At 38.3% G+C, this 12640-nt stretch overlaps 1 protein-coding gene across 1 annotated transcript; it reads right to left on the bottom strand.

Moving 5' to 3' along the window:
* Window positions 1–522: 522 nt before the first annotated feature.
* LOC115432465 (15-hydroxyprostaglandin dehydrogenase [NAD(+)]) lies at window positions 523–12389 on the bottom strand. The gene is made up of 7 exons (XM_030153313.1): window positions 12240–12389; window positions 7578–7701; window positions 4680–4786; window positions 3333–3429; window positions 2693–2769; window positions 944–1101; window positions 523–774 (listed from the first exon to the last, which is right to left on the bottom strand). Exons 1-7 carry the CDS (start codon window positions 12330–12332, stop codon window positions 654–656), a joined length of 777 nt encoding a protein of 258 aa, XP_030009173.1. The 5' UTR covers window positions 12333–12389; the 3' UTR covers window positions 523–653.
* Between the last annotated feature and the right edge of the window lie 251 nt (window positions 12390–12640).

The following is a 12640-nucleotide window of genomic DNA, read 5'->3' as shown; positions in this document are numbered from 1 at the left end:
AGCAGAATGTTTAGAAGTTATGTGGCTAGTAAAACAACAGGCATGTTTTTATACTGTTTAAATCTGTATATGACATTCAGGAATGAATGGAACTGAATAAGCCTAAAGGGGCGTGACAGTGGAAAAACCATGTGACACAAACAGGAAGTAGCAGTTAAGGACTTAACTACGAAAACTGGAGAACATCACTTATAGAGTTTATAAAATATAGAGAGAATATAGAGAGTAGAAAATAAAAGACTTTGGGTGACAATAGAAAAGTCATAATAGAGAACAAATTGAACCAAACTGAAACTTAGAACTTTAAAAATTGCTAATTAGATTGGCCATGGTTCCATACAATGGAAATAAATTAAAGATAGAAAACAAGTTGTGATCAGTTTGACTGGTACCACTACTGTATCTTGTGTGTTAAGTGAACGTGACCAACTACTGTATGTCAATATTAAAATATAATGTATATTAACTTTGTAAGTCTAATTTTTATGAGTCAGTTGAACTTCAGACACATAGTCACATAGACACCGTGTCTTTAAACATTTTATTCTTATATTCAATTGACACATCGTATGTATTGACATCAGACTTTGCAGATTTGATAACAACACTCAGGATGGGTCGGTACAGTTGGACTGTGCAGTCATAGTCAGGAGTTACTTGACCATTGATGGAAATGTCACATATGATGTTCCTTGTGGGTACACATAGAACACTTCCCCGTTCTTGGTTTCATCAGTCAACAGCTCGATGACGCATTCTACAACTTCAGACGCACTAGAAAATAAAGGTACAAAGATTTAATTCAACCACTATTTGTACAGTGTTGTTCTATTGTATATTAACTGATTTTAAAAAATCTTATCCATTTTCAGATGTTGGAGACTTTTTAAGTTAATGAGGCTGTGTATAAAGTTTTAATGAGCAGACTAAAGCAAATACTTACGTCATCGTTCCCATTTTGTCAATTAACAGTTGGGCTGCATCTCTGAGGTGGGAAAACTGTCCCAGGTTTCCTTGGATGTTGTTGAAGAGGTCAGTTTGGACAAAACCAGGGCAAAGGGCGTTGAATCGGACGCCGTAGCCTGATGCAGCAGAGGCAGCCTAAAAAATGAACACACACACACACATATGAATGAGATCTCCAGTCAGAAAAGTCCTGGGAACAGCTAAGATCAATCTCAGTGATGTATTTCACATTTACACCTAAGCCTTCAGTGGTGTTAATTCACTTTTAATACCAATACTTTACTATCAATATTATACAAATATCACAGGAACAATATAACAATTAGAAGTGTGTGCATCACAGACAGGTATTTCACATTTCAGCAGGTCTCCTTTCACTATAGCCATAACTGCACCACTTACATCATCTCAAGCAGAATCAGCAACATCACTGAGTAAAATGACAAAAACATACAAATGTTCATAAAATACATTACACTCATCAAAACTAGTACTTATTTTTTAGCACTGTATGGGCCAGATCTACTAAGGTCCCCATTTGCATGTACTAATTTGCTTGCACAATCTAGAATTTTGTGTGTGGGGTTGAACCACAGGTTGTGGGTAATTTACTAAGATTGCCTGCGCAAATTACAAAAGGTGCAAAGTCTTAGAGACCACCCTCTTTAAATGAGGATTTTGCATGTGCTACTGGAGACAATACGCTGTAAAAACTGCTCTGGGATACACCAGCATTAATGATAACAGTGCGCTGAATGATCTAGACGCAAGGAAATGTAACGTTGGAGGAGTTTTGTCATAGAAGGTATTGCATAACTCATTCGTTCATTCATTTTTCACTTTGTGTGTGTGTGTGTGTATTTTTTCTTCCATCAGTCCAAAAATGTTCACACAAGGGTAAAAAATGCATTCTCTGCATCTCGTTCCATCATTTCAATGTCTCCTAACCACTTCTGTGTGTGCGCAATTATGCATCCAACCCGTTTGCACCTCCTTTTGAGACGTGTTAAATATAGACACAGTTTCTATCAGCAAAATTGCTTTCGGGTTTGATAAATCACTTTGCATGTGCTAAATTAATATACTTACATTTTCTCTTCCCAGCACACGCACAATTGCGTGTAAACGCCCCATATTGCATATTCATTGAGTCAAATGTACTAACTGGATGCAGACGCGCTATTTTGCACCTTTGAAAGACGCAACCCTTAGTGTGCACTGTTTAAATACACACAAGCCTTTAGCAGATCCAGCCCTATGTCTGCAACCAATTCCGATACTGCTCCATCACATAAACAGACCTTTTGCCTTTTAAAAATTTTAAGCTCTCAAATAAGTTTTGACCTGTTAAAAATAAGTCCAACACTATGTTTATGTTTTTTCATCTTTACAGTTTATTTTGGTTAGACTCTGCTCTTCACTCAAGTTTATATTGTTTTCTGTAATCTTTCTCTTAACTTCTTATTTAGTGCATTTTGATCTTCACTGACATGATGACCTTTAATACTGATAATCATTTTTGTGGTTTGGAGGAAACATAGCTTGTTAAAACAATGCAACTTTATGAAATGAATGAAATGAATGAAACTTTAAAAAAACAACAACAAAAAAACAACAACAGAATAAATATAAATGAATTGTGCAGATTTAAATTATATGTAGTGTTTGTAGTAGTGTGTGTAGTGTGAATTACCACTGCAAATTTTTCACAAAAAATGTGCCTTACCCCCATGGCTCGGGTAAAGCCAACAACTCCATGCTTGCTGGCTGTATAAGCAGGACAGCTGAGCAAAGGACCCAAACCTACAGGATACAGATCATGTATCACTTACAAGTAACAAAAATGCACTTTGAATGGAGATACATAAATAAACTTTATACAAATATATAGTAAAAATGCTTGCTTACATGCCAAGTTATAAACTGAGTTTCTCCTTCACATTGAAAAATGTGAAATTATGCATAAATAGTATAAAGCATAAAGTGAATTTAGTTTGCAGCCTGTCTTATCCTGAGAGCTGGTCATTTGTTGATGTTAGCTATCTAAGCTAACAGTATGTTGTGTTGTTGCTCTTGAAGAGCAGAAGAGAGGCACTGAAGAGTTTGAGAGTGAGGCTTAGGATTCTGGTGGGAAACCCTGTGCATCAAAGTCAGTGCACTGGCTGTTGTCACAGATGTGGAGAACCAAGAGCGTGGTTAGTTTACAAATACTGTGAGCTTTCATCAACAACCAACTAGCTACCAACGCAAAACATACTCTACTGTGAACTCCACATATACACACATGCACATGTAAAACTTACATCCTGAACCTTAAAAAACACTGTTCTGACAATGTAGTGAGTTTACTGTGGGCTATAGTCTACCTGCCATCGATGCTGTGTTGAGAATGACCCCTCCTCGACCTCCAGTTAACTTATTCATGTGCTCCAGAGCCAGGTAGGCTCCCCTGATAACACCCATCTGCAACACAGAAGAAGAAGAAGAAGAAGAAGAAGAAGAAGAAGAAGAAGAAGAAGAAGAAGAAGAAGAAGAAGAGAAGAAGAAGAAGAAGAAGAAGAAGAAGAAGAAGAAGAAGAAGAAGAAGAAGAAGAAGAAGAAGAAGAAGAAGAAGAAGAAGAAGAAGAAGAAGAAGAAGAAGAAGAAGAAGAAGAAGAAGAAGAAGAAGAAGAAGAAACGGTTACATCTGTGTTGATGACCACAGCAGACATTGCACAGCATGGTGAAACCATAGTATCACTCAGCTGCCTGGTTGCTAAATATTTTCTTGCACACCCTAAGTGAAAGACATGTATTCTGATTTCTGAAGGTTCATCATGGAACACTTGTATTTAACATGTTTGCTAGTCTGTGTTGTACTGGGAGCTAATGTTTTTTGTTTTTTTATAACACCTGACTGCATTTCTAAGCTAATGACAGACAGACACAACTACTGAATTTGTTTCTGTAGTGGAGTGGTTATTATGTTTTCCTCACATTTGAGAGGTCCCAGGTTCAGAATAAGGCAGAAATAACCTTTGGCTTTAAAATACCCTCAATCTAGTAGCATGTTTTCACTGAGTGGTATGATACACTATTCTGTGTGGTTCCATTGTAAAGGGAGTCCAAACAACAAACCCATAGAGTGGCATGCGTTAAAGACCCTTCCATCGGAGGTCCACAGGACAATGGTACAGTTAAGACAGTGTTGACCGGTGTCAGTCAATACAGTCCATTGATGACAGAAAACATCACTCCTGCTGCTGGATGTGCTCCACTGTTGTTAGTTGTGTTGCATTCATTGTCATCACACCGGTACGATGTCACACCAGGCATTTGGCCTAAACTCCTCAAAGAAATGAGGGTACAGCTGGCAATGGAAATGCTCGACAGCCAGGACTTACCATTCCAAACTGTACCTGAACCATACCACTCAGTGGGAACACGCTATAACTCAGTCAAAAAGTTTGTATATTCAAGTTGTTCTTCATGACAAATATGCCTACTGATTTCTGTTTCCAAATCAATCAGGTGAAGCAAGTCATGTGTCCCAGTATTACAGGGCTCTTCTTGAAGTAGAGGCATAACATGGACATCAAAAGATAATTGCAATCACTTATATGAAAATTAATGAAGTAGATCAACCTAAACTGTCATTACTGTGGCATAATTTATGTTGGATTTTCCTTTATTTAATCAACTTTATGCAATTTGGTGTTCTCTCTGGTACTTACAAGATTAATGGATATAGTTTTCTCCCACTGGGTTTCGTTCAGGATGCCAGCGTTGTTGCAGAAAATGTCAATTGCTTCAAAGGTTTCTATGATTTTCTGAAAGGCAGCTTAAGGCACAGAAAAACTGTTAATGTATCTTCTCATTCCACATCCAAGTTCCCTTTATTGCAGCCTGTAGAGACAGCTGGAAGACATTTTCTACTGAAGCATCATTTCCAGAGATAACTTGTGAGCCCTTTATAGGAGTCAGTGATATCATTTAGTACTAATACCAAATTTGGAGGTGAAAGATTCACTTTTTTGTTACATTTGCAGAAGCAGAGCAGTTGTATAAATACTTTAAGGAAAGTAAAGACGCCACCAAAGCTGCCTTCCCTTTTTACAATACTTATACAGACCTGATCAAAATCTTAAGACCAGTTGAAAAATAGCTAGAATTTACCTTTTGCACATTTGGATCTTAATGAGGTTTTAAGTAGAGCTACAATATACAAAAGCAAGAAGGGGGAGTGAGACAAAAAGCACTTTGAAAAAGTAATTTATTGAAAACAACAAGTAAACTGAAACAGGCTGTTTATCAGCTGATCAAAAGTTTAAGACCGCAGGCTATAAAAGACAAAATCTGCTCAAAATTCTCATTTTCTGTCAGGCATTCACACAGTCATGCCCTCCTGATGGCTAAAGCTAAGAAGCTTTCTCTTCTTGAACGTGGTCGGATTGTCGAGCTGCATAAGCAAGGCCTCTCGCAGCGTGCCATTGCTGCTGAGGTTGGACGCAGTAAGACAGTCATTCTAAATTTTTTGACAGATCCTGAGCATTATGGAACAAAAAAGTCAAGTGGTAGACCCAAAAAAATTACACCTGCGCTGAGCCGGAGGATCCGATTGACTGTCCGTCAAGACACAGGGCGGTCCTCGACCCAAATTAAGGCCCTTACTGGTGCCGACTGCAGCGCAATAACCATCAGACGGCATCTGCGGGAAAAGGGTTTCAAAAACAAAAAACGAATTCAAAGACCTCGTCTCCTACAACGCCACAAAACTGCCCGTTCAGACTTTGCCAGGAAGCATCAAACATGGGACATTGAAAGGTGGAAAAAAGTTTATTCTCTGATGAGAAAAAATGTAACCTTGACGGTCCAGATGGCTTCCAACGTTACTGGCATGACAAGGAGATCCCACCTGAGATGTTTTCTACCCGGCACAGTGGAGGGGGGTCCATCATGATCTGGGGTGCTTTTTCATTCAGTGGAACACTGGAGCTTCAGGTGGTGCAGGGTCGTCAAACGGCGGCCGGTTACGTGCAGATGTTGCAGCGGGCATCCCTCATGACTGAGGGCCCTGGTCTGTGTGGTAACAGCTGGGTTTTTCAACAGGACAACGCTGCAGTTCACAATGCTCGCTTGACGAAGGACTTCTTCAGGGAGAAGAACATCACTCTTTTGGACCATCCCGCATGTTCCCCTGATTTAAATCCCATAGAGAACATTTGGGGATGGATGGCAAGGGAAGTTTATAAAAATGGCCATCAGTTCCACACAGTTGATGCCCTTGGTGAAGCCATCTTCACCACTTGGAGCAATGTTCCCACCAGCCTCCTGGAAACACTCGCATCAAGCAGGCCCAAACGAATTTATGAAGTGATTAACAAGAACGGTGGAGCTACTCATTACTGAGTCCTATTGAGAAAATTTTTTGTTCTGGTTTGGAGAGTTTTTTGTAATTTTTTGAGTGATGGTCTTAAACTTTTGATCAGCTGATAAACAGCCTATTTCAGTTTACTTGTTGTTTTCAATAAATTACTTTTTCAAAGTGCTTTTTGTCACTCCCCCTTCTTGCTTTTGTATATTGTAGCTCTACTTAAAACCTCATTAAGATCCAAATGTGCAAAAGGTAAATTCTAGCTATTTTTCAACTGGTCTTAAGATTTTGATCAGGTCTGTATATGGCATCATTGCAATCCAATCCTTGACCATCAAAACAAAAGGGTGTAAGACTTTCGCTGTTATCACACTAGGTGTAGGAAATATGAGGCATATGTAGCATGGTTATGAAAAAAAAAACCTGTTGTATATTCAATCATTGACATTCTTAACCCTTAAAAACATAGAGGTAGACTAAAATTTAATGAGAAACTATTTTTGCTATAAAAATCACATTTCAAAGGTTGGTGAATTTATTTAGGCTACTGTCAATGGTTAAACATCTCTTTGTGTGTATCTGTACAGTCTTTGTAGGTCTATGTAAAGGTATTTATGTGCTGCTTCATCAACATTTAACGTGTTAAACTGAGATAACTGTGTTTAGCACATTACATTTGCAGTATAATCACATTTAATACAATATCATCTAATGACCCAATCGCAGTCATGTGATAAAACAGCCAATCACTGCTGAGAGGAGTGTCCATCCGAGCAATGTAGCACTCACCATACATAATATGGTCACAGAGGACAGGAAAAGGGTCTCCAAATAAACCAGAAAAATTGACAAATATGTCTGGTAATATTTGAATGAAAAACACATTTATTTCAGTGGAAAACAGTGCAATACCAGTAACTAAATTGCCTTTCTGATGTTGTTTTTGCAAATCTTAATCCCTATTAATAGTACTTTTTAGACATTTTGAGACACTGTGATGGACTTCAAAAATATGAATTGACTGAAACCGGATCATCAAAAATAAACTGGAGATTTGTCAACATCTGGGTGAAGGAAGATCAAAATATTATCATTCCTTTCATTGCTCAAGATCATTTTAGTCACAAAAATGTCAACAACAAAAGCTAAGTGTGGGTGGGACTGATGAAATTCAGCTGTTTCTGCACGTGTTTATTCCAGCAAATGGTACTCCAGCTGTTTTCGTGTGTATGAGCTCGTCAGTGTGTTTACGCTGTACCTTTCATCTGCTCATCTGACTCAACGTTGCAGTTTATGAACAGAACTTTGTCTTGTCCGTACTGTTTGCCGAGGGCTTCAGCTAAACTCTTTCCAGCAGCTTCATTGACATCCAGGAGAGCAACCTGTAAAGTACAATCAGTGAAATGGTCTGCTGGGATATTAGCCAAACCTTTGCATTTTCTTATAACTGGTGAAATCTGCACACTAAAAATGCTGTATCATAGGTTCAGCTCAATAAACATTGGATTAAATATGTAGAAATTGAGATGGCAATGTGACCACAAATCAGCCAAGTAGTGCAAGCTAATGATTAAAATTTGTGTGCTCCAACTCTAGCCTACTATACAATAGTGTGCACCAACATTACATATATATTTGTGGAAAACAAATGGAATGTCAGCTTGATGACTCAGTTGCTAATATATATTGAAACAGAGTCAGTGAGGAGGTGGTAATGGTAGATATATTATAAACCATGAACAAACATGCAGAGTCAAACCAGAGACTGTATATAGAGACTGTTTCCTCCCACGGGGTAAAATTAAAGCTGCAGGACTTGGTTCTTATTTACATCAGTGGGAAAAAATATAGAATTTGCTATCATTACACTGTCATTCATGTGGTCTGAGAGGACACAAGAGTTCTGTATCAACTCCTTAACTCTGTAGAAAACCTACCTAATGACACCTCAATATTAACCAATCAGGGTCTTTTTCAAACAGGAAAGGGGAGGTTAAATATGTGACTGAAAGCTGCAAATGCCAATTCCTGATGCCAGTTTGTGTCAAAAGAAACCTGGACATGATTCTACTGCTCTACTCTGTCTCGAAACAGGAAGTTTAGAAAAATAGTTTGTCTTCTGAATGGGCTGTATGCACAGCCCCACTACTTCCTGAACTTAAAGCTGCTTCTTTATTTCCTGTCTTGAAATAAAGGAGCGGCTTTAAGTTTAAGAAGTAGTGGGACTGAGCAAAGAGCCCAATGGACTGAGAAGAGAGAGCTGCAGAGGGAAGGTGTGATTTTTGGAATTCTGGGATATTTTCACGCTGGTATCAGCTTATTTAGGCAACACAGTGGTGTAGTGGTTAGGACATCCTCTTCACAGCCAGAAGGTTCCGTCGTTCTGTTAACCTTCTGTGTTTAGGAACTGGGACATTTCTGTTGTCAGTTCTCTTTACACCACATGGTGTAAAGAGAACCAGTCCTCCATTAAAACCAGGTCCATATTGGTGAAGGTTCCTGTTCAGTGCCCCTAACTATGGGGATGACTATGACCTGGGGTGGGCCTCACACTAACTTAAACAGTTTGGATGAACGTAATCGGAATGCTGTGTTTCCACCACTCAGCATTCAGGGAACATTATTTCCCCAGGTAGTTTCAGAGGAAACACTCAAGGTTTTTCAAATGACAAAAGTTTCAGTGGTGGAAAAGGGGTTCATGGCAGCTCCTAATGTGCTAAGTACTAATGCTACACCAAATGCTAATGCTAGGTGTTTTGTGTGTAAAATAGTTAAAATGCAGACTGCATTTTTTATTGAGATTATAAAATAAATAAACCTTTAACCTTTCCAATGGAAACATACTACAGGCAGAATTAAATTTCATTTTAGGAAAAGTATAAAGGTCTTAAAGTTACTGTTTGTCCTATTTTACATTGCTCAAAGACTCTTGGAATGTGTTTGTGAATGCTTCTCTTATGCAATGGTTTTAATTATCCTCCAACATCAGCCCGAGGATGTTTGTTTTATTATTTCCCAGGAGTCTACTAAACAGTAAGGCCTACCCACTTCTGAGTGGAGAGGAACAATGCACAAAATAAGTTTTTGTTGAGAGTAAGCCTCCTTAAGATTTCTTCAAGAGAGCCAAGAACTACTTCATGCTCCATTACTTCTACTGCAAGTAGCTTTAGTTACTACTTTGCAGATTTACAGTCATATAAAGCTACCACTGAGTATAAGCCCCATCATTACTAGCTATGATTTTAAAGCTGACCACATTTCCGTTTTGCATAATTTGTCCAGTAATACAGGCAGCATCATTCTGAAAAGTGTCACCCTGCACTTTGACTTTTCGTAACTTTAAGCACAGTTTGGATTCAGGGCTTGACCTTGTGACTAAGGATGGGGATCGAAAACCACTTATTGCAGTTGTCAGGAGCTCAAATCCTTGGAATCATTAGTCTGCTTCCTTATCAGCTCTGTGAAGTCTTGAGTGTATTTTGGTTTAGAAGCGCTCTCAAAAATGGTTGTATTTCAACTATACAGATGACACTAAGGCCATTTCCATCAGTAGCAGAGCTTCCATTTCTACATAGGAGGAAATAGCTCCAACTTGCAGAAGCATTTAGCCACAGGCATCCGATTAAATTGCAGGAATGTAATGTTCAGCGAAGGGGGCGGTGACTCTAGAAATGGAGCGTTCAGGAAGGCGTCCTCTGTCACAACAGGTGTTGTGCCAAGGTACATATTCCCACTCAGAATTGTTTCCCCTGGCCACAGGAGTTCCAGATTCTATCGATACTGTTAATGTTAGTGCCACTGTGTCAATCTGATTTTACTATTCTTTATTAATAATCTTAATGTCCTGCAATTAGCCTAGATTTAGATGATGACGAGGTTCAGAGGCTGCAGCAGGAAGCTCTTACACTCCTTTAACTACCCCTTTATGAGACTTTATGAGTTTTGTTAGAATCCAGTGCAAAATGTTAGTGCAAATTTAACATTAAAAAGTTAATACAAACAAAGGCATTTGAACTTGGCTATAGTTTATTCTCACATCCGATGACAAGTGATAGGAAACTGAATCGATAAGTGATATTGATAATGGAATGGAATCTGTAAATTCTTGTCAGTACCCATCCCTACTGTATTTTTTACACTGTGGTAGCCTATTAACCCTTGAAGACCCAGAATTACTTTTGTCTCGACTTCCAAATGGATTTTTCTTAAGTGATTTATCACCATTTACTCTAGCATCACCCTATTCATTTTTCTATTTTTAAAGTATTTTCCTATATTTAAAGTGGAACTGTGAATGATTTTCCTGTTCTTCTTCTTCTTTGCTGTTTTTGCAGCATTTTCTCTCTGGACCTTCCCCTACAGTTTCGAAGTACATACTCACTGTCTTAAAACCCACACTTAATTTACTGATCATGTTGATGCTCACAAAGGCTCCTAGTAAATTCAAAGGTTATGAGATCAAATCAGAAAAAAAGGAAGGAAAAAACTAGTTTTTCAACAAAACATATCATTAACTGAACATAAAACCAAGTGTTTCTATCCACTGTCATTGATCCAACTCCATGGGTTTTACTGGTGAATCAATGTTGTAGAAGATGATGGTGTTTCCATGTTCACTACAGAGTCTCTGAACATCCCATTGGGTCATATCTGATGACCATGAAAAGATGAATAACTGTGTTTTACACCAATTATTTACATGTGTTGATAGGATTAGTGGATCAACAGCTACTAATCATTTATATCAGTAGATGCTTTTGGTTGCCAGTGGCTGTTTGGGTCTTTATGGATTAAAAGCTGAGCATTTAATTTCTTTAATTATTTATTAAATTGGTTTCTTAACAACATCTAAAAGATTCATTTAATCACAGCATATTTGGTTAATTATCTGAAAAGGCACAGCTCTAACCTGGCTATCTCTTTTGTTCATATTAGTCATGAGTAAAGGTGTCGTCCTTTATATCGTCACCTTCCTGAAATAATTGCTTAAATCATCTCCTCGGGTTTAAGTTTAAGTTTTTTATCAATGATCCAAGTTCATGGGTTTTACTGGTGGATCAATGTTGTAGAAGATGATGGTGTTTCCATGTTCACTACAGAGCCTCTGAATGTCCTAATGGGTCATATCTGATGACCATGAAAAGATGACAAACTGTGTTTTACACCAATTATTTACATGTGTTGATAGGATTAGTGGATCAACAGCTACTAATCGTTTATATCAGTAGATGCTTTTGGTTGCCAGTGGCTGTTTGGGTCTTTATGGATTAAAAGCTGAGCATTTAATTTATTAAATTATTTATTAAACTGGTTCCTCTAACAATGTCTGACAGATTCATTTATGGTTAATTATCTGAAAAGGCACAGGTCCGACCCGGTTATCTCTTTTTCAGATTGGCTTTTGTTCATATTAGTCATGAGTAAAGGTGTCGTCCTTCAAATCGTCACTTTCCTGAAATAATTGCTTAAATCATCTCCTCGGGTTTAACTTTAAGTTTTTTGTCAATGATCCAACTCCATGGGTTTTACAGGTGAATCAATGTTGGAGAAGATGACAGTGTTTCCACATTCACTACAGAACCTCTGAATGTCCAAATGGGTCATATCTGATGACCATGAAAAGATGATAAACTGTATTTTACACCAAGTATTTCCATGTATTGATAGGATTAGTGGATCAACAGCTAGTAATCATTTATATCAGTAGATGCTTTTGTTCGGTTTTGCATGTTTGGGTCTGTATACACGCAGATAAACAACAGATCTGAATACTTCCTCTTTAGTTTACCACTTCTTACTTTCCTCTTCCTGTGTTATTTACTGAGTAACATCAGTCTGTAAAAACAAAACCTAGACTTAAACTAACTTCCTGAACTTACTGTAAAACCACCTCAGACACACATTGCAGAGTTTTCTTTACCTTGGCTCCATTTTTCAGGAGGGTTTCTGTCAGTGCCTGTCCTATCCCCTTTCCAGCTCCGGTCACTGCGGCGATTTTCCCAACCAGCGCCATAGCACAGATATTCAGTAGAAGAGCAGAAGAAGGAGGACCAGAAGAAGGAGGACACAGTCCCAGATGTCTGCAGGATGTGTTCAAACACACCGCCCACTATTGGACTGATGACATACCGAGCCTGTTGAAACCTGCTGGCATCAGACTAGTGCACGTATGAACACTGGCACAGACTTTGGTAACACATTATCAGAAGAACAGTATTGATCTAATGTTTGAAAATAAAATCTAGTTTTAGAAACAGATGTTTTTTTCATCGCAATAGACTATAGAAGCTGATGTTTCCCCTCAAATAGTAAATACATACA

This window comes from Sphaeramia orbicularis, chromosome 14 (assembly GCF_902148855.1).
Source record: "Sphaeramia orbicularis chromosome 14, fSphaOr1.1, whole genome shotgun sequence".
NCBI classification, from domain to species: Eukaryota; Metazoa; Chordata; class Actinopteri; order Kurtiformes; family Apogonidae; genus Sphaeramia; species Sphaeramia orbicularis.
The sequence above is the reverse complement of the archived record's forward strand: the minus strand, read 5'-3'. Positions and strand labels throughout refer to the sequence as shown.

Excerpts from the sequence above, each read along its gene's own strand:
- LOC115432465 (XM_030153313.1), bottom strand. The coding sequence starts at position 12,332 with ATGGCGCTGGTTGGGAAAATCGCCGCAGTGACCGGAGCTGGAAAGGGG. Across the intron at positions 1,102-2,692 it reads GCTTTACCCGAGCCATGGGG|GCTGCCTCTGCTGCATCAGG; the intron begins GTAAGGCACATT and ends TTCATTTTTTAG. Across the intron at positions 775-943 it reads GACAAAATGGGAACGATGAC|TGCGTCTGAAGTTGTAGAAT; the intron begins GTAAGTATTTGC and ends TTTATTTTCTAG.